This window comes from Corapipo altera, unplaced genomic scaffold, assembly GCF_003945725.1.
Source record: "Corapipo altera isolate COAL_440 unplaced genomic scaffold, ASM394572v1 0, whole genome shotgun sequence".
Classification (NCBI taxonomy): Eukaryota; Metazoa; Chordata; class Aves; order Passeriformes; family Pipridae; genus Corapipo; species Corapipo altera.
Window position 1 is genome coordinate 26,287,823 of NW_020884872.1, and position 25,704 is coordinate 26,313,526.

Consider the following 25,704-nt stretch of genomic DNA (forward strand, 5'->3'; position numbering starts at 1 on the left):
CCTGAAAAATCATAGGTCAGTTGTTTTGCCCAATTCCAGTTTTATATTCCCACTCACTCTCAGAGCCAAAACATCTAGGAAGGAGTGGAAAGAATTCTCTCTTGACAACCAGAAAACCTTTGCAGCACATGGGCTTCTAGGGCAATGAGCTTGCAATAACTCTAATTTATAGACTGGCCTTTATTATAGTTTGACATATGAGGAGAAAGTAATTCTGCTGCATGAAGTCTGCAAAACAAGCCTTTACAAAACCCTGAACATTTGCAAACTGAACATACTTTGCAAATACTGAACTCATAAACACATACCATCATAATGATTTTTTTAAATGCTGTTTTCCTCTAAAAGATGTTGAAGAAAGAATTCAAACCATCATTAAAAGTCACATTCTTTGTGGAATGAATAATCAATGAAAAACCTCCATTAACACACTCCAAATCATATTTTAGATAAGCTGCTGTTCAATTACTAAATCCATCAGGGATTTAAAAGCTATCAATTACATAAAATAAAACAACATATAGAAACTCACCTTGAAAACGTTTGGCAGCTGATTCTCTCAGTGAAAAGAAAATATCGCACATCACTGTAGGGCAGCTTACACCAGATTTTGTAATTACAGTAAAAATGCGATCAACATATTGCCTCAAATTTTCCTGAAAAAGTGTAAAGATGTATGACAAAATTAGCGCAGCTTTCTGCTGTGGCAAGTGGCACTATTCCTGGTTTTATTCATAATGGCATCATTAAAAGATTTCCACTTTCAACATTATACACTTGCGAAAAAATCTCACACTCAATTATACTCTATTTGGTAAAGGTAAAGAGTAACAATATCATTCCTATCAAATCCAAACATTAAATGATACGGCTTTATGGCATATCATTCCTTCTCATAACACCATTTCTACATCATCAGCAGAATCATGAAATCATTAAAGCTGGGAAAGACCTCTCAGATCATTGAGTTGAACCGTTAACCCAGCAAAAACAAGTCCGCCAGTAAACCATGTCCCTAGGTGCCACAACCTCACATCCTTCTTGAACATTTCCAGGGATGGTGATTCCACCACTTCCCTGGGCACCCTGTTCCAATATCTGAACACCCCTACAGTGGAAAAATTTTTCCCAATATCTCTAAACCTCCCCTGACACAACTTGAGGCCATTTCCTCTCATTCTGTCACTTGCTGGGAGAAGAGGCTGAACCCCACCTTGCTACAACCTCCTTTCAGGTAATTGTAGAGAAAGATAAGATCCCCCCGAGCCTCATTTCCTCCAGTCTAGCCACAAGCTAAGTCATCCTTGTCCTCAAGGGCGGCAGCAGAAGTGATTAATTTTCTACAGGTTTATAGTATAATATAAAGCTGTTGTAAAATAATTATAAGGGTGGTGTTAAGAAAGCTTGCACTGTATTCTAATGAATGACAAAATTATTTGCAACATCAAATGTCTGAGGACCTCAGTTAAACCTGACAGTGTAAACAGAGATTGTGTCTTCAAAATCTAATGCATACCCTGTTATTTTCCAGGTTTTCACCATCTTTTAATTTCACAGGATCAATTTCACAAGGTCTATGGACCTGGCAGATCTAGAAAAAAAATATATTTAACAATTAATATATAAGTTTATCTACAAGTAGAAAAAGTTTTGTAAAAAGTATACTTCTTAGTTTTTTGAGGTAAAAGGCAAAAGCCAACTTTATAAATAGTATTTTTCCTTTTGACAAAGCAAATTATGTGATCTTTATTTTTTTCCAAAAAGTAGTAGCATCAATTATTTCTACTCTTTCCTTCATCTGAAACACAGAATTTTTCTTCAGACTTTCACAAGTAAGGCTGTTCAAGAAAAGCCCTGTTTCCAAAATAGTCAACTTTGGAAGTACATCCATATTTTTTAAAACTTGACACTTTCTGATGAAACACTAAGACAACAACAGCTGAAGAAATTGCCAAATCATTTAAAGGAAGTCTGTGGTCTGAAAGCATTGCCCAATTACTGCACTGAAATACCCACACTCACCATCCTGCACTGGATAGATAATAAACCATTGTTATAATACATTCATCACATGCACAGTTATCTAAGAATAACTGTATTCCTTTATACCCACTGGATTAAATGTGTTACTTTACAATAGCTTTCTGCTGCATATATTCTTTATTCATTAAGTTATTACTTTATTAATTTCTCAGAAACACTATATGCTAGTTTTTATAAAACAGAATAATTTAGGTTAATAAATAGACATTTTCATTTAATTCAATCCAATTGTGGCTAAAGGAACACAAGATTTTAATGTAGAAACAGACTATTAAGGCTTACTCCTATAAAGCCATCTTAAAATGGGAAGTAATAAACAGTATTTGCTCCCTGGAGGCCTTTAGAGGGATATTTTACCAAATAAACAGTCTAGACTGTTCTTACCTCATCTATAATTGGCTTTAGTGTAACTTGCAGGTAATGCATCCCTGCCAGTTTCATTGTCTCGTCAATGCACTTGGAAGTTAATGAGTTTCCTCTGAAAATGGTGTTTGGATCTCTGGAAGGGAACAATTTTCTGTAATTCAGTGTCTTTGTAATAAACTGCTAATACATGGAAATAAAAGCAGCAGTGAAAGGTGATGAAAACCTGGGTTTGAATACAACAAGCAAAACCTCACTTTGACACAGCCTGCCATTAAATGCAGTCACACAGCATTTAGTGCACTTCCAGGTATAACTGAAAAGCAGTAGTCATGGAGAGTCCAGAGGGACTACAGATCTTCTTTGTATTAGTGTAGTGTGCTCAGTGCACTGTCCAAACACGCAGCAACATGCAGGCCCAAATCAAAGGGGTTTACAATATAAATGGGGGAAAATCACCTGTTTTCACATCCTACTGAACAGCATTAGTTTCACTAAAGGAAGGAGGCAGTGATTACAGTCTCACAACAACACCGGACATTACACATGACCTACTACTTCGACCTACAAAATAAGCACTTGTAAGCTGGGAGGGAGAAGAAAACACAGTCATCTTTTCTAAAGGACTTACAGCACTGCTCTGTGGTAACACTATTAAACACAGTGCAGATCCCAGTTCTGGACCCGATGTCATGCAGACTCATCTCATGCCTTTCTGAAAGTCCTTTGCACAGAATTCATCTTGTACTAGACATACAGCCACTGTGATTTGTAAAGCTTTAGCTAACAGCACTATCATGTACCTGCGATTCCTCGCACAGCAATTTACATTATTCAAATAGGTACATAATCAATGACCTCATCTACAACCATATCATCAAACCCTGTGCCTAGTGACAGCAGATCAAACTTGATATGAAGTTATTTGGCTGCTCTTGTACATATAGTGATATCTTTTCTGTTGTTTACAGCTTACTACAGTTGTACCCATTTACAAGCAGTGAATAACAGGATGAATTGCTTTGCTGGATTTATCATTTTGTTTCACAAAAAAAGTAAGCTCACTGCCTGTTACAAATGCCAGAAAGCCCTGAAAACAAACGCCGTCTTTGCTGTTTTATCACAGGAGCATGACTGACAAGGGAACAGCAAATTTCCTCATACTGCAGCAACCAAGCTCTTTCAGCCAACCTGTAGTACAGAAAAAAACCACCTACCTAGAGGAAGGAAAACACTTGATCCCTCAGACATTTTTAAAAAAGCCAACCCACACAAAGACTTTATTTTGTACAGAGGAAGCTCTTACTTCAGAGTCAGTATCTGTCATTCCCATTACCTCCCAATTGTCTCTTCTACTGTTAGTCAAGAGCATCACTACATAGGCACAAGGCTCGTGGCAACAAATGTTCTTTAGGACCTGCCTGGTGTGAATACTAGATCTTGCACTACTGAACTATCAGCCCCCCAGTAAGACAAACAAGGCGCTTAAAGGAAGCAACCAAAACAACCCAACTTTGTTTTCTGTTATCCCATGCCAAATCCAATCCCATCTTTGTTCCTTCATCCTCTAACCGGAAAAATTAGACATACAGCTTGTCTTAAATATTCATTATTAAGAAGAAACTTGCAAACTTGCTTTTTGTTTTGAACAAATTCAACAAACACTCGGCACTAGATGATTTATTAGCACATGATAAAGCTGAAATGATTTCATATGAACAGTTGAAGGTAACACAGAATTTTACAGTTATCATCAACTATACTTAAGACTGAGAAGAATGAAAATCCCTGCTTTTGATTTTACAATATAGTCTTGCAAGTAGATTTCACAAAACACGATGGGAATTCCTCCAGAAACCAAACTCACCAGATCTTGAGAGCAGTGAAAGCATTTATAAAGAACTCTGCTACTCAGTTGGGAGGAACAGGAAAAACTCTGACATTTTCTTTTGAAATTGCATGATTCTAGAAACTGAGTGGAGCATCCCAGCACTAGCCAATGCAGAGTAGGTATGTTTGATAGCAAAGTTGCTGGGTTTTGGTACTTACTGAGTTCTCTTCACTTCAGCATTCGCAATGGCACTTATGAAAGGCACAATTCTGCCATAGTGTAAGAAAAGCCTGACAAGAGGTATGGCTGCTTCCTGTTTTTCTCTGCAAACTTCACCCAAAATGTGTGCAGCTGATGCTGAAACAGGCTGAACAGAGGAAAGTAATAAAAATTTTGAGAAATCCTTCCAGAACAAGCATTCTTTCTTTCTTTTACCATTAGCTCCATAATGCTGAACCCCACACAACAGTTGCAATGGCCAGTTACCCAACATGTCTGTACATAACATAGGTGATGTTACATCCCAGTTTTTGTGGGCTGTGAGTTCTGATCGCAAGAGGGCAGCACTTTAAAAACTATTACAGTACAGTATCTTCCCCCCCCCCCGCCATTTTTAATGGCTGTCTTTTCACTGAATGTCACTTGCCTGGGAAGCAAGTGAAGAGAAAGAACTCTGTCTAATCCTTTGCAATTTCAAGTCACAGTGAGTATAGAACCCAGTTCTTCCACTGAAAAAATAAAAGCACTGCTATAACTGTTAAAAATATACACAAGGGCACACAAGGTCCAACTCTGACGCTTCAGGAATAGTTGTTGGTTTGGGTTTTTCTCAATTATGCAAGCAAACCTGTTCCTCTCCACCACAGGAAAACAACTGGTCAAACTGAAGTTTACTTTGCATTTTCACATGTAAAATTAAAAAGTCACAGAGAATATGCTGCTGTTAAAACCACTGGTGTTCCTGGGTGTGCCTTCACCCGCCATACTGCATGCAGATAAAGATCTCTGCAAGGACTGAAAACAAGCACCAGGTATATACAAAGTTTAACAAGGCTCTCAGGTGTGAAAAAGAAGCTGACCTCTCTGGTAACTAAAAAACTACGGTGCCAGCAAGATAGTGACAAACATTCAGAGACTCCTGGGAGGATGATCTGCAGGTAAACAACAAACAAACAACAAACAATGCAAGCAAATTACCTCAACATCTGCAGATTTTAGCAGGACATCTCTAAGTGGACTGTAATAGTCTGAGGAAAAAACATGGTCCTCAGTGTAAATCACATTTAACCTTAAGGAACCAAGGTCATCAGGTTTCAATGACTTGTTACCATTATCTCTGGGCTGCAGGAAATACCTGATATGCAAAAAAAAAGACAGAAAGTTTATGCTGAAACACAAGATTATCTCAGGCTATATGTGAACATATAGAAAATGTACAGATACAAAGAGTATTTATATATGTATCAAGTCTTTGAGAGCTCTGAATCAGGGTTTTTAACTAAGTTTGCCAGTCTATTTTGCACCAACTGCAACATGGGAAGTTCTGAACACAAGTTTTATGTAGTTGTGATTAAAAACTCACACACTAAAACCATGGCATTGCTGATGAACTGCAGTAAATAATATCATAAACTCAACATATTAGAACTCCCACACACAACACAGAGGCAGTCTGAAATCTCTAATCACATTATCAAAACTTCTTGTTCTTACACTAGCTAAGATTACTTTGGCTTGCTTACAAAAAAGATACAAATTAAATCCATTTAAACTTTATCACATAGCAGTAATGTCTCTTAAGTCTTCAGAGCAGACATATGTTTCTACTTATTCTCCAAAAGAAAAATGTCAAATACCATGCTTCGTAAGAACTAGACTGTCGGAGAAATTTCAAAGGGAGTCTCAGTTCTCCTAGAAACTCATCACCAAACTTCAGGTTACTGGCATTCCAAAGATCAACCCTATATTAAAAACAAATAAATTAAAAACATTAATAATAAATTAAAAATAAAAACAAATAAATCCAATATTTTTTCCAAATTTGTTGGGTTTTTTCCCCTTAAGTCTATGAGTTAGAAAGACTTAAAACTGTACAGCAATGGTTTCCAAACAGTAAAGTAATAACCTTACCTTAGATTTCTGAAGCCGTGCAATTCATCTCCATGAAACATCAGTGAAAAAAATAATTTAGATTAACTTTTTCTCATCTGTAGTGTTTCCACTATCCATACTGATAAAGATTTGGAGGGCTGGGATAGTTTGGCTATCCCAGGAAATGGAAAAATACAGGTAGAATGACACCAGGGGAAATAAGTGCAAATTTAAGGACTCCATACTGTCAGTCCCTGTCTAATTTGGGACTACCAGCAGCTAAATGGTAGTTTTATGGAATAAGGTTGGATGTCTACGCAGTCCTTCCCAGTACTCTAGCTCCCGGAAAGACTCACTGTCTCAAGCTTACATATTTTGGGCACCTAAACTAGCTCTGTAGAGATATTCAAAGCCTCAGGATAGTTTCTACCATTCTGAATAATCTATGTATTGACTGAAGCTTACACACTTTTTGGCACTTGGTCCCTCACATTTGGGAAGTTCTGGTATGTATCTCTAGATGATACTTTCTTATGCTCTTTAGCACTAGGATGGAAAACAACTGCACTGAGATTCAAAGCAGAAGTACTGGTGCCTAACCTAGCATTTGTAGATAAATACTACCATACCCACCTCAAAGCAAGGGTTTCAAACTCCAAGGTAGTGGTTTCTGTACATATTTTAAGGTTTCCTCTGTAAGGTATTTTTATTATAAAACAAGCTCAGCTGACTATTTTGCAGCTAAGATAGACTGAATGTGGCATAATCTTGGGGGGGGGGGGGGAAGGTACATGGGAAGAAATACAGTTTTTCCAATAATGATACTCTTTAGAAGAGCAACTTTAATTTTGATAAGGTGCAAAGTCACTGTGTCCCCAAAATCATGGACGTACTTACACAACCTTCCTAGTCTCAAGCAAGTCACAGCAGACTTGTCAAGGCATGGATGTTGAGAATCCTGCTAAAGGTTTATCCTATCTTATCCAAGTGCAGAGGACATCACTTTTATATACTCTGAGCCTTGTATCTGCCAGCAGTGTCTCATGCATCAAGTATCATACACTAGACATACCATCATCTCACATTGCACATGTGCTAGGTAAAGTTCTTCAAATACTGATATTTTGACAGTATTTCTGCAGGGTAAGAATGCTCCAAAAGGGAAAAAATTTCTTTGAAAACTCAACCTCCTCTCCCCTTTCTCCATATTTGGTGAGTTATTATCTTGTTAACAAGTTCAGGTAGTTAAAAGGAGCTTCAGGAGGAGAAGAATCTTTAAGTCTATTTACACTGTCAAACTTACAGTTTACTAAGTATTTACAGGCTGCTAGTTTCTAGTTTATCCAAACTCTTTCAAGATGCCAACTAGCAATAACACATTCAAACAGAGAGCCAAAGGATGTTCCCCCCCAGTTAGAGAAAAAAAATCAATGCAAAGGATCTGTACAAGAGGAACTAGCAAGTTAAAGTAGGTCTCACACTACACAGTAAGCAAAGCAGGCATATAAATTCTGAAATTATTGGTTTGTGCTCTTGGACTACAAAGAGTGAACAGCATTTATTAAAAATCTTAATACACAAACCTCAGAGTCTAAAAGACGATTGTTTCCCAAGATTTTTAAAAGGCAAAATTATGACAAGTATTATTCTGAAACTGGACAGATTGTAGTCACAGAAAGAAACAAACAGCAGAGAGGGGGAGGAGAAACAATGAGTTCACCAGAACATCTGGTCCCCAAGTGTTGATATGTCCTGCCTACAACTTCCTACACCCACTCAAAAAGAGAAAACTTTCATAGCTTTAGAGAGAAATCATGAGAGACTAAGTCTCCTCTTTACCCTGTGGTACTGTATTTTTCTCAGGAGAGAAAAAGAAAACAAATCCCCAAACCCATAGATTGTGTGATCCATCCAGAGGGCATGAGTGCAACCTAACTCTCACTAAACACAGTGGAGGAAGTGAGTGGGGGTGGAAGGGGAACCTGAGATGGAAACAAAAACACTCTGTCCTACAGGGGACAAAACCTCTGAGCAGAATTTGCCCAACCAGGACTAACACTTCATCTGCTTTTGCTTATTATTTAAGTACTTAATCTTTACCCAACTATTTTGTAAGTCTCCTCTCAAACTACTCATCTTTACCACACTGCGATACAATGGTTTTCAGGAATGACAGACTTTTCTGAAGCTCAGCTCCACATACATTTTTGTTGCAGTCATTTGTCCAGAAAATATACTCAGTAAGTAAAACAACTGTATAATTTCATTTAGTCCAGTAGTACAAAATAAGAATCATTGAAATATTATGCAATGTGTAACCACTGCCCAACAATGTCTAGAGTCCCCTTCCAAACTATCACAAAAACTATCAGAGAATCCTAGCTTTCACTTAAAATCAGCGTATGGCTGAGCATCATGGTTATAAAGACTAGACTGGGACTCCCAAGATGTGGTTTAGTTGCCCATTCCATCCCATACATCCCATGGGATATGGAACATGCTATTTAATATCTGCCCACACCATGCAAAGCTTTGAAGAAATATAGTCTAGTGCTAGGACTACATCATCTGCTGTGCTGCAACACTGACACCACCAAACCAGTACAGCACTGCACCTGGGTCTGTGCTTTTTCTCCCATTAACTAGCTGTGAGTTGCCCCTCAAGCAGCTACCTGACACACTGCCTGACACACAACCTGCACTGCCTGACACAGATGCTCTCAGAGAAAGAGCACAGCTTTTGTCTCTCTCACATATGAATAGTTTCCCTTTCCTGCCTCACAGAGCCATGGCAAACACAAATCCATTAATGGTTTTGTAGCACTGCAATACTACACTGACAGGCTACATGAACCAGCAGCTGACTGTCAAATTAGAACAGCTCTCAATCCATTCATTCGTGAACACAGATGCATCTTGCTTGCTGGGACTAAGTACTGTTCCCCCTTCCTGGTATTCTCTCCTTTTCTTACAGTCAGCTGTGCTTCTGAAGGAACTAGGGAACATTTGGAAGATGCCTCACAGCCTCTCATGTGGGAATACCTGGGGAGGAAGGGGATGCTACTATTTTACCTCAACCTTTCTTCCTCCAAATCCTAGCATAAAGGAGAGGGGAATTTCTCATCATCTGATGTAGACACAGCAATTTTCATCTACAATGCATCCAGATCACCAGACAGCTTAAGTCCCCAAGTTTCAACCTATGTGATGGTATGATGCATGTGATATCTTCAAGTTTCATACCTCCTATTGTTTTCTTCTCTCCACTCTTATACTCATCTGTCCCCATAGATGCTGTTGACTGGCCTCAGCAGGGCTTAAAATAGTACTGAGAGGGTGGCACATGGTGGGGCAGGGTTGTTTCGGTTTTGAAATCAGAATAGCTCTTTTCCTGTGCAACTGATTTCACTTTTATCATACCAGATCTTGCAATAAGGGGTTAAAGTTTGGCAGGTAAAAGAGAAGAGAAACTGCCTCTGCCCCAGAAAAACTCTGAGTTCAAGAGTTTCTTTCCAGGGAAGAAGGACCTTACAAGGATTGCTAAAAGTAAGCGATAAAAGAAAATACATTCTTTAATTGAGAGCATCACAGAGCCTCTGGGCTCTCCTGGGAAACTGAGGGAGGGAGGAAAGGGGAGCAAAGACATAAAAGGTTGTGCTTAATGACAGCCGCACATTAGCATACACACACTATACACAGGATACAAAGGAAAACCATCACACACATTCAAGATACAATCTACAAGACAGTGGAGGTAAATGAACATACAGATACAGTGATGAAGCCCCATCTTGATTTATCAATAGTAAAACCATGCTTTGAAAACTCGGTCTACTACAAAGTTACACAACTCAGGAAGACAGTTTTATATTAGTGAAGTGTTTTATATTACCTAATCTCCATTTTGTCAACTTCATCAACATCTTCAATATCAAAATGGGATTTCTTGTTGTAGCTACTGGGTCTTGTAACCTAATAAAAAGGAAGAAACTTTAACAGCTTATCTGACACAAAAACTTTCTGATCTAACTTGTACAAAGCTTTGGAAGATCACTGCCTTTCACTATCAGCAGTGACTTCAGTCCCAATACTGAAACCATTCATGCAAGTGAATAAACATGTTGACTAAACAGATTCCTGACTATACAAAAGTGCTGGCTACACAGTCATAACCTGGAGTTACTAGATACTCCATACTTTCTTTGCAGAGAAAGAACATCTTTAATATTACTATAGCACTTTGAGTTTATATTAACAACAGAAAAACACCATTGGAAGGAGCACCAATTTTATAATCCATCTAGGGAAATAAAAGGGCAATTAGTATTTGGGTTTTAAATACAGCTGTACAACAGATGCCCTGAGGCACTCTGAGGAGAGAGTGGGGGAGGAATGAAAACCACCCTTAAAAACATTTTGCTGTGTATCCAGTTAGAATTGGGAAGTTCTGCCTGTTCTGATATCCTGGAAGTCAATTTAACCTGTCCACACAACAAATATCAAGCAGACCAATTGTCTAAGAGACCCTAACCTATGTTATGCATATCAGAATATAGAACCAGCTGCACAGTTCGCCAACCATATTTCCATATTTGATTAAACAGCAAAGCACAGGTAAAAAAACCCAGAAAGCTGTAAGTGTAGAGCATTAGCAAAAAAGGTTTTGTACAAACATTTCTTAAAATTTGTTTTCTAGCATGCCTATAAAAAGACTTTGAAGGTTGTGTTTTTGTATAGTGTGTCAGAAACTTGAGAAAAAGGCTACCCCGCCCAGCTGAAACCACAGCAGGAACTGATCAAATGCAAGGGTGTATGATGTGTGGGTTCAGCTCTTGGTTGCACAAAGAAGCTCAACTTTATTGTAGGTTTGAATACACTAGCAGCTTAATACTTCCTACTCACAAAAACTGGTTTTTATTGTAAACTTGACTTCTTGGTTTTGTACTGTACATGAGACGCAGAGGGCACAAATGAGGGAGGCAACAATATAGCTGCCTAAGTGGGGAGGAACCAGAGAAGAATCTTTGGCACAGGATACTCAGAGCCTTTTGTACGTATGTCTGTGTGAGGCAGGAAATATTTTCAAGGCGATACATAAAAACTAAAAGGTACCGGCAGCACTGGAGACCAAATGCTACAGACTAATGAAATCGAAATTACCTGGTAAGCCCAAAACCAGTGTATTTAAATACAGTCTACAACTTTAGGATCTAACCGTAAATTTCCTCACCCTAGCCTTGTAAACACTGTCTTCACTATTCCTGCAAATTTTCCTATGTAACTGCAAATGACATTTGCTACTACCATTGTAAGCTAATGGTGTCATTGCCAATGAGGAAGAAAGCTTTTAAGTCTTATTATCTGTAACAACACATGAGTTGTTTTAAAAAGCTATAGTATAAGTGTAACTTATGGCATGTCCCTTTTAAGTAAACACTTTCCTAAGAAGTTTTGCTGGAATCTACAGGTATGAGTATCTCTGTTTACCCATACGACTATTTAGTATGCACATTAATACAGCCCAAGAGTGGTATTCCTAAAGAGATAGCTCTATGGAACTGAAGATGAGGAAACTTCCAGTCCACGGTGCTGAACTAGCTGCCACATAACATTTCACAAAAAAGGGGGCACAATTCTGCTGTGTTGGTTCCCTTCCTCAGGCAAAGCTGAAAAGCTGTTTATTAGCTGCTCGTTTGTTTTCCAGCACATGCAGGTTCACAAGCAGGTCCCCAGCACTCCCCCCTTCAGTTCCTGCAAGAGGACCATTTTCCTGTTACAGAGCTCCACACCACACTGCAGCTGAAGTGGTGATGAAAATGGCTCCTAACCATCAGGTGCAAGTTTCACTCACAGCATCCCTTAAAAAAGCTCCTCTATTTCCCAAACCAACTATAAGCTATTTTCCGTTTAGAAAATTAAATCTGCGACTTTATAGTTGTAGAAAGGAAAGCCCCCATTCACTGCCTTTTACAGATCAGCTTCTTCTTGGAGGCATGGCCAATCACTGTGCTAGCAGAGTGCAGGAAAGCTGATGAAGCTGTTTGGAAGCAGAAAGTGACACTGCTGTCAAAAGCATGAATCTGTGCAGCTCCACAGGAATTGGAGCACTTTGCATGCACCAGCCACAGGTCTGCCCACATCTCATTAGTGAACGTATTTTCCAGTCACAGCAGTTCTACTGAACCTTGTTCCTTGAAGACGTTCAGCCTGACATGTATTAACTACTCTCCAAATGACATAAATCTATGATGGCTCTGTCTGTACTAAGGGTATGTTTATGTTTCAGAATTCTGGCTGATTCAGACATTTCCCAAGCTCTGCTCTTACCCACACAGAAATCATTTTGCTCTGAGTTAGCAGAACAATTGGGGCATGGGCTTGAGTTCAGGTTTTGCTTCTGTCGGTATTTGCACGCAACCCAGCTCTAAGCACAAAGGCAAACTAAGTAAGCCTCCAGCCCCCTCCCTCCCAACTCCAGCTGGAAGATGCTTTGTGTCTCTCTTTCCCAATATGGCACCACCTGCCAAGTTCAGTGTTTAAATACCAAACGTTTGCTGTTTCTGCAGCACACAGAAGGCTGAGGAATCAGACAGGTGAAGTTTTTACGGTTTATAGTCTGATTCCCAGATTATATTCTCATTTTACAGTTCTCACTGACAGGCACCTCCTGAATTGCCTGTGTTAAGAACAGGGAAGCCCATTTTAGTTTATTTACATATAACATCACTCTTGTGTCACTGCCAAAGACTGCAGTTCTGGGTCAGGTACTGGACTGAAATCCTGGGCAGCCTTGAGCAAACACAGACACCTCAATGCAGTTTCAGCACTCAGGATCACGGAATCTTTACTCTGCCAGCACTGCTCATACAGCAACTCCACAGAGTCTCAAAGAGCCAGGCACAAAAGCTCACTGCTAGCAGGGTTTCTAGGATCCTAGGATGAGATATGCTGGCTTAGTGAAGGAAAGATTATCTTAAATAACTATCCTGACCAACCCTCATGGCTTCCACCCCTTTGGGTACTGAGAAAGTGCCCCTGCCAATAAAGAACTTGCTATATCTGCTCCTTGTATCCAAACACATTACATCAACAAGAGCATGTTTCTGCTGGTATGAACAGACTTTAGATTAGTCAGTACAAGTATAGGCTTCTAGGCAAAGATAGTGGTTTGTAGAAGGAGGAGGAAGACAAAAATGCCAAAAATGATGTGTGCACTTTAGATCTGCACAGTGTACCAGCACCTGTATGACTCCTCTCTCCCCAGCTATCCCTTCCTGATAGTTGTCTGTATCCCAGAACTGATTTGAGAAACCACATCCCTAGGTGCCATCTCTATGCCAGCAACAATTTCTTATGCAAATGTGACCTGAATGATGCAAGCCATATGAGTGGAAAGGGCTTTTCAATATATGCCAGCTGCACTGGGCTACTCTGCCTTTTCATCGACTTCGTTGTTCCAGATATATTCTTGAGGTGTCTACTGAAACAGAACAGTTAAGCAGAGATCAGGACTATGATCTCCAAGAGAAAAAGAAAAGAGAAAGATACACATGCTTTAGAAGACAGAATGGCAAGTTTTAAGAGGTATCTAAATTATAAACACATGCACATATATGTATGGCCACACCACAATTACAGCTACTCTTGCCAGAAAGAACCTAAATGAGAACTGTCACACAAGTTATGCTTTATCTTAACTGGATTTGTTGAAAATGTTCTGTATTAAATAAAGCTGTAGAGGTGTCAACCACTCAGAGAAAAGGCATTGGTATTGCAGCAGACTGGTAGACATCCAGAACAAGCAGTTTAAGTGTATTTTCCACTACAATTTTCAGTATTCCTAAGGAAATAACCTTCCTCCCATTGACTGGGAAAGACAGGGTGGAGCAGCTATAAAAACACAGGCTTAAAAAACCCCCAAAATTCTCGGGGGGGGGAGGGGGGGAACTGTTGGGTTTTTTTAACCCATTTTTAACTGTACTTTTTCGAAACTCTACTGGGGTGAGTTGTGATTGAGTGTAAAGCCTGTTGCTCAGAAGTGCCCAACTTAAAGGTCTCCCTATAGAGCAGTTGAGCTGAAGCAATATAATGCTTCCTCAGCAGACGGGTAGTCTGATCCCAGGTACTTCTTTCCCCTGCACCATGCATTGAAACAGTCTTCAAAGATGACAGCTGGCACAACATGAAGCAGGATGCTGTGCCAACTATCTACAGTATAGTATTTCAGCTTATCACCCGTTCCTTTGAAATACCAACCTCAAAATAAAACACTTCATCGAAATGTGGATTGTTGGTCTTCTTTTTAACTTTAGTCTTTTTGGCTTCCGATCTGAATTAAGGAAACAAAACAAACAAACAAACAAAAAAGGTTAAGAAACAACATTAGCAGAAGTGTGATCCTAAAACAGTCCCTTAAGAGGAAATAGCCATACACTTGATTTATCTAATAAAACTGGAATGCTATGTGGCTCCAGCACAGCAAGGCACAGACATTCACACACATTTAAGAGAGATTCAAGGTATGCTTATTTCTCTAAAGTGGCAGTAATCACAGTTTGTTATCCTCTTTTAAACACAAGGTCTTAAACCCTGATTCTGTCACTTGCTTGATCCAGCAGAATCTTCTATGTGTACAAAGCAACTGCCAAGAATGGGGCTCTGAGCAGCAACATTGTCTCAGGGAAGATTGTGTCAGTCTTGATGCAACTCAAAAATTCCCTATACTCTAAAAACACAGGAGACAAAGACTAGCACAGCTATTTCTGGGATTTATATTTTATAATCCTGGCCTGAAGAATCAATGACTGCTTTTCAGTGATGTTAGATAATAAAAAAATCCAGAATGAATTCTTCAGTAAGAATATTTTTATTGCTGTATTACCATCCCTTTCCCTGCAGCTTAGTTAATATTATGGTGGTAAATTATTATGAGCACTGCTGAGCAGAAGTCTATTTCTACTGTTCTGTAGGAACAAGACATGGCAGACCTCCTCCCAGCCACTCACCAGGCCTGACCAAGTTTAGCACTGCCCATTCATGCTCTACGGCTTTTAGCCACAGACATCTAACTGCTTGGTGCTGGGCTAGAGCCATCCAATGCACTTCTCACAGGCCAGCCAACAGCTGTTTGATGACTTCCAAATGCTATGAACCTGTGCTTGATTCCTTCTCATTACCTACAAGAGAAAAGCTCTGTGTTGTCTGGTGTCACCAATCTTCCCCTACAGCTCTGCAGGCATAGTTAAAACAGACACAGATGGAGAGGCACATCAGCCATGTGGAAAACTGCCCTACTAATCATTTCATCCCAACATCTATCTGTCATTTCTCACGCACCAAAGCTGCTTAGATAAGTTGTAACTGCTTATATTAACTGGACAACTCTATGTATTTCATAGAGGTCAAGTAAAGCTGGGTCTAATTCTCAGTGCTGCTTCCCATGTGACTTGAATGGGCCTGTCCATGAGTAAACAATATTTTCCCATCTATAACACAGGAATAGAAAGAGTTTTGGTTAGGAAGTCTGATGATGGCTCTGTTAAGTACAAATCACACAATAAACAGCAGCTCGTTTGTTGAAATTTTTATTCTTGGCATTGCAGGTGAATAAAGCAGCTTTCCTACTCTAAAATGAAAAGCATTGAAAAATCCAGAGAGGAGAATGATGTACAGATTAAGAATATCCCACTATTCCTAGGAGAAGCTGAGAGATAAGAGAGACTAATCGCCTCCAGGACATAGGACAGATTGCCAACCCCATCTCATCAGTCACACTTGCCAACCAACCTCTTTACTGATAAACCCATCTGGGAGGGGACTGGGAAGCAGGATGTAGAACGGGAGGTGATTAAGGCAGCACAATTACAAAGCACTGGATAGGAATAAGCTGCATGCTGCTTGCTGGAGATAGGAGGCAAGCCCTCTTCCCCCCCAAAAAAAACCAGACAGGAATAGGATAAGGCTATGCTCTTTATTCTGAAGGGAAATACATGATCAATAGTCACACATTATCCAGACTGGGAGGTGGAGAGAAGCTGACAAAGGTAAGTTTGGTCTTTCCAGGGTTAGTCAAACAATCTCCTTACAGTTTCAGTAATAGCCATCCAGTGCTATCTGAAACAGGTTACAGGCTTAAAACAAAGTGTATAACTCAAATACACAGCTCACAAATAGAGACAAGACTCAATGCACATAGACAAAGATGAAGAATAAAGACAAACTCAAAGACTCCTCTGCATGCAAGGTAAATATTTGTCAAGAATGCTTCTTATTTATAATATTATCAAGAAATTGTTGTAAAATATCATGAATAGCCCATGCTACCAAATCTGATTCTTTGAGGTCACAGCAGAGCTCTTTTGTTCCTAAAATGACACTGACATAAAAGATGACTTTAGATAGCCAGAAAAAAAACCCCACAGTGACATCCAACAGCACAGGAAATTTTCATAACAGATGGGAAAATTGAATCCCAAATTTAAACTGAAGAGTATTATGCAGAATCTCATCACTAAAACCTCATTCCAAATTTTATCCATGCTATTATGTCTGCTTATATCAAATTATAGGACTGAGCCACCTAGGGGTTTTGACATACACAATAATTTGCCACACCTTAAAAGTGAAGACACTAAATATTCACATACAAACGTGCATACTCTGCAAGATGCTGATGTATTCAGATTTCTCTTCTGCCCCTGCCCAAAATTAGGCAATGAATTTGCTCAAAAACCAGCCTCCAACTGTGAGGTGAGAAGATGCATAAATTAAGCCTAACCTCAAATTATACACTCCAGGATATTCAAATTATTCTGAGATTATTCAGATGTTTACATAAATCAAAACTGAAACAAGCCTCAAATTACTTATTCTAGTATAATTCAGTAGCTCATATACACACTCACCAACACTTAACATATTCTAGCAGTGTCTAAATACTCCCAGCTGTCCACCTGAGAATGCAGATTTCTAACAGACAAAGGAAACAGAAACCATCCTTAAAAAATGGAAGCTCTTGAACGTGCAATACTTGCCTGGAGGGTCCTGCTAAGGTAACGGTGGCATAGGGATCACATTGCCCATTCACAATGGGCAGCCCTTGGCACTCTAAAACTCTAGAAAAGAAGAAAACCAAGACAAACAAATCAATTAAATGGAAAGAAACTGGACTGAAAATAAAAGCAAAGCATTTTTTATCCTGTTTCCTTTTCATAATACTTTACACTATGGAATTGAAATGTCACTAAGAGAAATATTTAATTTATACCTGAACTTGAAAACACATTTTGGTCTTAAATACTAACTGTAATGAGGTCAAAAATGCTGTTAAATTACTGAGAAACCTAAACTCAAAGGATTCTTATTATGCAAGCACAACAACCTAAGGTTCATGAAGTAAGAGTTTGCTGTCAAGTTGGGAGCTATCAGCGCTTTAAAATTCTCTGACAACTTATTTAACCAAAAGACATAACTAGAATTTACTTCTGTTAACAGAAGATTAAAAAAACCCACACAGACAGATCCCAGCAGTAGTTAGGTAATTCCTCAGAATAACATTCATGAAGGCCTCAATGCTTTTAACAAAATTCAGCATGGGCTTATTTGTAAAGATGTGTTAACAACAGACCAAGAGACAATATGACACAAACATCTTTCTCCATGTCCAGCAGCTCTGCTCTGAAGCAGTAAAAGAGACGTTGGAAGAACAACATGGAACAAATTGGGGTTTGCTGCACTCCATGGAGGGAAAGTTGCACTTCTGCACTTTCATTTCAACACCCCTTTGGGGAAGAAGAAAAAAAAAAAAAGGAAAAATAAGAAAAAACCCAACACAACTTCTCCCAAAAAGTGAAAAAATGTTTCATATTTCACATGTTAAAATCTACTGAGGAAAGCAGCACCAGCTGGAAACAAAGACAAGCCAGTTGCCAGGCCTCTCCCTCCGGAAGCAAGTTCTGCTTCCAACAGGTAAGCCTGCTGGGCTGAAGTATTTACAATTACAACTGGAAAATTTCAGTGAAGACAAACTCTGAAGCTCTTTGGGCAAGTGAGTAGTAATATCATTGCAGCATGAAATATCTTGCAAACAGAAGAAAAGTAATATCCATTTTAATGTTTTCAGAGACAGTAACTTTGATACAAAAAAATACTAAAAATATCAATAGATAAAAATTCAGTAACAGATAGTGCTCCCCAACTTTATCCACAAGGCAAGTTATTTGGTAACATACAATGGGGACTTCAAATACAGTTTAACAACAGACCTATTATTACTTCTTCTGCAGAGAGGGAGGAAAAAAATTAATATTCTGCACCAATACAGAAATCATTTTTGTACCAGAAAAGGTACAATCTAGATAGGTTCACACAGTACTACAAGTACAAGAAGACTGAAGATCACATTAAGGGGCACACACTCAGTGATCCTCGTGGGATCCTCTGTGGTTCTAAAAAGGCAAACAGTATCACCAGCTGGTTGGAGAGAACACAGCAATGTACATCACTGGGTACCCACATCTTGAATTGTGTGTGCTCTACAAAACACAGGGAGGACAACTTCTAATCACTCATAGCTCTCCCAGGTCTGTACTCTCCAGCCCAGAAAACAGAAGTTATCCATTCACTTACAAAATCATGAATGGTGTGGAGAACATATCCTCACAAAATAAGAATTATGGGGTACACAATTAAATTACCAGACAGCAGGTTTAAAAATAAACAAAAAAGGAAGTACTTTTTCCACACAATGAAATTGCAAAACTTATTGCCATGAGGTGTCATGGATGCCAAAAGAATACATGGATTCAAACCAGGAACTCATGGAGTGTAGGTTTGTAGGCAGCTATTAAAGATTAATGGTCCATAAACCTCCTTCAGATCAGGAAATCCCAAATTAGTGATCAGGAAGGGTGCAACACTGGAGCAATCATACCATATTTGAAGTATCACTCACTGTCAAATATCAGAAACAGCACTAGGCTACACTAGAGGGGCATTTCACACAGGAGGGTAGTTTTTCTGTTCTCTGAGGAAAAACCAAAAACCAACCAAAACAAAACAAAAAAAAAAAAAAAGGAAAAAAGAAAAAGAATAAAACAAAATACACAGATGTTCTTGTGCAGTCATGATGACTTAAGAGTAAGTTGTTTCTTTGTGTACAGTTGGAATACAAAAAGAAAAAACAATACAAAAGAAAAACCTTGAAAGAAACAAAATGTGGGAAAACAGGAAACAGACACTGACAGACTGTATCACAAGTCTTCCAGGTAATTTAAAAGGGGTTATTGTTTGCGAATGTTGAAGAAATCCAGCACAAGACTGAAGACAGGATTTTAAGGAGGAAAGGCTGTGTTTGGAGAGAAGTTCATGCTGGTTCTTGTATCTTACAAAACATTATGAGGAGAGACAATAAAATTCAACAAGACACAGGTCTGGTTGACTCATTAGCTGCAGGATAATGTAATGTTAGGGTTGCTTTTGTTACAGCCATTTTCATCAGTCATGGGAAAGTTGCTGGGTAAATTAACACTCCTCCTCTCCCGACCTGGTACCAGAACACTGGCTTTACTTGGCAAGCACAAAAAGAGCTAGAACAAAATGTCAGCTACTCAGAGACAAGAAAATGGAACCTCAGTTCTGCCACATGGCTATCACATTATTACGACTGACAGTTAGTATCTGTAATAGACGGGGAAAAAAAGAAAAAGAAAAGGAATGTGTAATAAAGGTATTGTCTTGGGGGGGAGAGGGGAGCACACTGGGATGCAGCGAATAAAGCCGTTAAAAATAAAATGCCATTTCTCTAATCATCTACAGAATTAACATATATATGTATCAGAACAATACATGAATGATAATGAAAAAAAGCCTAGACAATCAAGATTATACAAGAATTACAAGTAACTCATCAGACCCCCAAGGAACAATGTCTGGGAGCTGCCAGAATCTTTTCTACCCAACTGGTAGTTTCTGATCATTAGCTATCTGGAGCCCAGCTGGGGCAGGGTGAGCCATCCCTCACAGCTTCCCTGGCTGGGCTGAGCTAAGGTTAGTGCTGGGTCATATGACAAAAGTCTCAAAGCAGCTGCCTCACTATATTTTGTTTGTGGTTTATAAAATTAATAGGTTTCAAGAAACAAGACAGTTCAGTTTTCAGTGTGGCTCATGACCAAACCTTCACAAGAGTAAATAAGATATGGAAAATTCCCAGCAGTTAAAAGAAAACTTCAAAAACTTAAACACACCATAAGCATGCCCTCATGCCTCATGAGGAAGGTAGGAGGAGGAGGTTTTGAAAACAATCAAGAGATTTTTCAACAAAGACTAATTAGCTCATATCTGACAGTACAGGCATTTCCTCTGCCTCTGGGTTGCCAACTAAGAGTTGTAGGCTGTAGCCTCTGACACAGCCCCTAAACAAACATACTCAAAACCAGGCTTAACACAGGTGAGCAACATCAGAATGATCCAAGCCCATGGGCATTCCATGCCTCCTCCTTGGAACTGCAAAAATTATTTAAAAATTACAGGCTTTGTGATCACTTCAGGACACACATGTGTCATTGGCCTCCTTGTGTATCAGAATGCACAACCAAGGCAAAAACAGACACAGAGAAAAGAAACCAGAAGGGACAGAGCTGTTCTTAAAACACATATCCGTATTTACCATACTTCCAGTATACCAAGTCAGGCTCAGTTCTTCCCCCACTTTCAGCCCAGGTAGGGAACAGCACACTGTTCCCATTCTCTTTTCTCAAGTCACACTGTGATTCCTCAACAGAAAATACATAAATCCTTCTTTCTATATATTTGTTTTCTCTCGTTGTACCTAATCCATATATTTTAATTGCTTGGTTTCTGGGATCAATACTGATGCTTGGCAAGTTTATTCATTTATCTTATTCTTTTATTTCCAGCCTCCACTTGTTTCACCTCTCTTTCATTTCTTTATCTTAAGACTTGTTTCCATCTCATACGCACATGTTTTTGGCCATACTCAGGTTCTTCTCTGCATCATTTCAAAGACAAGAGACTTCCTCCTTGCTTACTCCAGTGATCTCATGATTAGCTGAACACTCAGTACTTTGTGTGACAAGCCTGACCAGACAAGTATCAACTTAAAAGTAAACTTTGTGGTATAATTGTCATCAAAACAATGCATCTTTGGCCTATGCTAAGTGTTTGTTTGGCAATGCACATTCCCCAGAGCTGGGTGTCTGACTTATCTTCTTAAGTCTCTTTGGATCTCTCTTCCCTTCTCCCACCCCCCTCCCCCCCCCCCCCCCAATTTTTCTTTTCTACTGATTATAGAGTCATCTTGTAACATATGTACTATCCTGAGTAACCTTGTCTTCCAGGGATAACAGACTACCTCTGAATAGTCTCCCTCTGTGGCTGGGCTTCTTAGGGCACATAAAATAGGCTATTAATCTAGCTTCATAATGTAGTAGGCCAGTCTTTTTGCCTAGTTTGACAGCAAAGAGATGGATTTTTCTCTCCCTGCCTTGCCATGGTAAGCTCATTCTTGAATGTTCTTTTCTTTCAGTGCAACCTTGCATCACGAGCTGAACTCCACACTCACTGCCGGTGGTTTAAGAGGAACTTTGATTTAATGCTGCACAACAGACTTTCATATATACTCTGGCAAATCTCACATCTGTGGTGGCACATGGTAGCTGCTCTCAGACCAGTGAACACCTTCCACTGTAAGCAGGAACTATTCTCAGGCCGCCTCCTTCTTCCCTTTGTCTATGTATGTAACCTTAATAAACCAGTTATATACACGTTTTAGAGGGGCTTTGTCTGGATGTAACTGCATTCACCACTAACAAGCAGAAAGGCGCTAAGTCTAGCTCAGAAATTCCCTGAATCATAAATTTCTGGAGGCCATGGGAGTGTGTCACTGTATAACTGCTCTCACAGTTCTTCATCTCCTACAAGACAGACTCAGAATCAGTATCCTGGGTTGAGTCTAACTAAGTGTTACATCTTAACTGCTGTTTGTGCACCATCAGACAAGCCTTGCACTTCCCCTTCACTTCCAGAAAGTAATCTACAGGATCTCCGCTCAGGATTTAACATAAACACACAACCCTTTTTTGTCAAGAGGTTGACCAAGTGGCCTGTTTCTTCTGGAATAAGGCAAAAATTTTTAAAGTCGACCTAATCCTGGGTTTAAATTACACTCTGCCTTCATCATCAAAATTACTAAGATTATTATTTCCCAACCTTTACCAATTCATACACTGACTTTGCCTTGCCCCTGTCCCAAGGGAATAAGGAGGCTAACAATACTGAATGAATGTATTACATCAAGTCCTTGTCCTCCAGATGATCATCTGAAGCTGAAGGATCATGCCCACTCCCAGTAAATGAACTCTAGTAGACCTCCTACTATTCGTCCCATCTGAATGTTTTTTGCACTGAGAAACAGACCAGTTTCCTCTGAAAGCAGTTCTCACATATTGTGAATTGCCTGCAGTGATGTGCCCGGGTTCACCTTCATGTTATGTTCCACACAGACACAAAATGTTACAGCACTGCGTAGCGTCCAGTGACCACAGACCACGCCTGGCAGAATGAACCAGAGAAAGGAAAGGATGGAACAGTGTTCAAGTAGGTACTGAACAAAAATACGTCAATGCTTGTGTAGCACCGAGTTCACAGACCAGTGCTTTATCATCATGATTTTTCAAGACATTTTTTGGTCTCTCCAGGAAATCTGAAACCAGAATCTTTATCCAATCCTCATTCACACTGCAGCTCTCAAGTCTACCCTTCCACCTCTTTTACTACCCCCTCCAGGAAAACCACTCTCCTTCAGGAACTCCAGCAGTACCCTATTCCTTACGGATAACACCCTCCTCCTTTTGAGTTTGTTTTGTTTTATTCTGGAGAACTAACAAGTTCTGGTGTACAAGCAAACAAACACTTGCCATCCCCTTAACCTTCAAGAGGATTAACAGTTAACTGGAGCTACCTTTCCCCCCTTCATGTGACAACTCCTTCTGCCACAAAGATCTATGGCACTAAATGAAATCCTGCCCCACTGAAACAAATGGCACTTCACCTGGGATCAGCATTTCACTTAAGTGTATTCTCTTAAAATAAAGGCTATACGGCATCTGAGGCATTGGCTCTGAAACGTTTATATACAAGATACATTATACACTCAAAACTCCCCCCATTCTGACAGAGCTTAAGCACATCAGAGGAACAGGCTATGCAGGCAACTATTTTGGGGTTTTTTTCTCTTTAAAATACCTTCTGAAGCCTCTACATCAAAAGCACAACAGAAACTGTGAAACTGAGATTACAGCTGCAACCCCACATAAGTACTGCCTTTTCTTTCCCATTCCCAGTTCAGTTCAGAATAGCTGTAGTCCAGCAAAACATTTAAACGTGTTCTTAAACTCATGTCATCCTGAAAATAGATTCCTTCCTGAGCTGATCTGTTTTTGCAGCCTCATGCAGCACCCAGATCAGCTTTTGGTCTTAAGTGGAAAGCTCTGTATGTGCAACATTTCTGTCACACACACACAATGCTTGTTAACACAAGGCTGTTAATGGTGATTTCCTTCTGACAGAGCAGAGGAAGAGGAATTGTCTGCTAATGTCTGGGTTCAAGCAACAATTTCTTTCCCAGATGTTTTACTGAAGATATTTTATACTAAAACAGGGACAAATATTCATACAAAGCCAATAAATAACATATAGAAAGCAAATGACAGCTAATAAGTACAACCCCTACTTCCCCATTCTAAACCAAATACTATTAGAGATACTATACTAAAACTACAGCCAATGCAAAAACCTCTTTCATTAAATGTAAGATAAAAATACTGACAACACATATGCATCCCTAAAACCACTATCACTTCAAATAAACCACAAAATTTTCTCGTGTCAGTAGATACCTATACATTTCTTAGAAGTTTGAAAACAGACTTTTTTTCTGCTACTTATCTGGGTGCTGTCCTCCATACTATAGTTCAAAACATCAGCTCTAGAAAGACCTTTAAAACCACATTTACAGAGTACCATCCGTACTCTGTACTAAAGAGAGCAGACTAAAAACTGGGTGTCAGCCATCCTGTTCTCACAGGAGAGGGAGTTAATTCATTAGTAGTTAAGCCAGTTTACAAGTCAATTACAGGAGAGTTGCAAGCTTCTTAAATGCAACTTTTAAAAATCTTCAGTTATGTTAATATTAAAAATTGGTTAAATTATCTTCTGTGACAGTGCCCTGAGACTTTAGACAAAGACACAAGCTCGCTAAAATTTTAAACTGATCTGATTTAGTGACTATTACTGGCATTGACATCATTTCCTCCTGCCTTGGTCTCAGACTTGCAAACCTTAGTTATTAACACAGAGAGATAGCTTAATGACAGAAGAGTAAAGAGGAAGGGTGAGTAAGGAGAAGAAATTATTTCTAAGCACATGCTGATATTCAGAGGAGACAAAAGACCCAAATACAAGTTACAGCAAAGCAAGAAGTATGTAAAAATTATAAAGGGTAGAAACATAACCAGGAAAGGATAAATTTGCTTAATGATGGTACTATTGATTCTGGTAGGGGCAAGTGAGGAAATCTGAATTTCATGTAGTATGTCAGAAAGCCAGGGAATGGGTCAACATATCAAGGCAGTTGCAGAAGCATTTGTGTTAAAGCAGCGTGGTGAGGAATGCAAGAGGAGCGAAGCACAAAATGCCAACAATTACAATACCCAACAAACGATTACAGCCTAGAGAGAAGCTTTAGCTGAGCCGACTGTGGCCTACAGCAATACTAAATAGAAGCAATGAGATACTGTCTGTACAGGCTGATAAGAAAAAAAAGACCAAAAGGCAGCATGGGAGTCAGAAACAGAAATGCTGTTAAGGCTAAATAATGAAGCCCGACAGTGACACAAAAATCTCCCCTGCCATTTCTATATTTACTTGAAAAGGTAGGTTGGTCTCAGTATGCTATATGGGATATACAGGGTTTATGGAAAGCAAACTGCAATGATCTCTGTCTTGAGAACAGTTCCAGCTTAACCTGCTCCCAGGAAGGAGCTGCCTGCACACAGCACAATCCCTCCTTCCAGGCAATGCCTGCCTGTATACGTGCATGACCACATAAGCAAACAAACTAAGCTGCAAACAAACTAAGCTGCAAAAACATGCATGAACATGTCCCAACTTCCCCTCTGCCAGCCAGCAGAGGCCAGAAGCACCTAAAATTATTAGACGATTGATACCCCTATGACAAGAAGACAAAATGAAGAAGCCAGTTTTGGAACGACTTGGCAGAGCAAAAGTTACCAAGAAATCACCCAAAGCTTTTGAACCTACTGGCAGGAATCTGATTATGAAGTAAATAAAAAAATAAG

The 25,704-nt window shown here is 39.4% G+C and overlaps 1 protein-coding gene across 2 annotated transcripts in view; it reads right to left on the bottom strand.

The window, feature by feature from the left end:
* Positions 1-25,704, bottom strand: part of RASA3 (RAS p21 protein activator 3) — a 126,042-nt gene that overhangs the window by 16,492 nt on the left and 83,846 nt on the right. For both annotated transcript variants that reach the window (XM_027640523.1, XM_027640533.1), the window contains exons 6-14: positions 17,362-17,442; positions 14,585-14,657; positions 10,221-10,300; positions 6,094-6,198; positions 5,435-5,591; positions 4,456-4,604; positions 2,428-2,542; positions 1,517-1,591; positions 533-656 (exon numbers count right to left, since the gene is read on the bottom strand). In XM_027640523.1, coding sequence (XP_027496324.1) covers positions 533-656; positions 1,517-1,591; positions 2,428-2,542; positions 4,456-4,604; positions 5,435-5,591; positions 6,094-6,198; positions 10,221-10,300; positions 14,585-14,657; positions 17,362-17,442 — 959 coding nt within the window. The remainder of the gene's footprint in view (positions 1-532; positions 657-1,516; positions 1,592-2,427; positions 2,543-4,455; positions 4,605-5,434; positions 5,592-6,093; positions 6,199-10,220; positions 10,301-14,584; positions 14,658-17,361; positions 17,443-25,704) is intronic.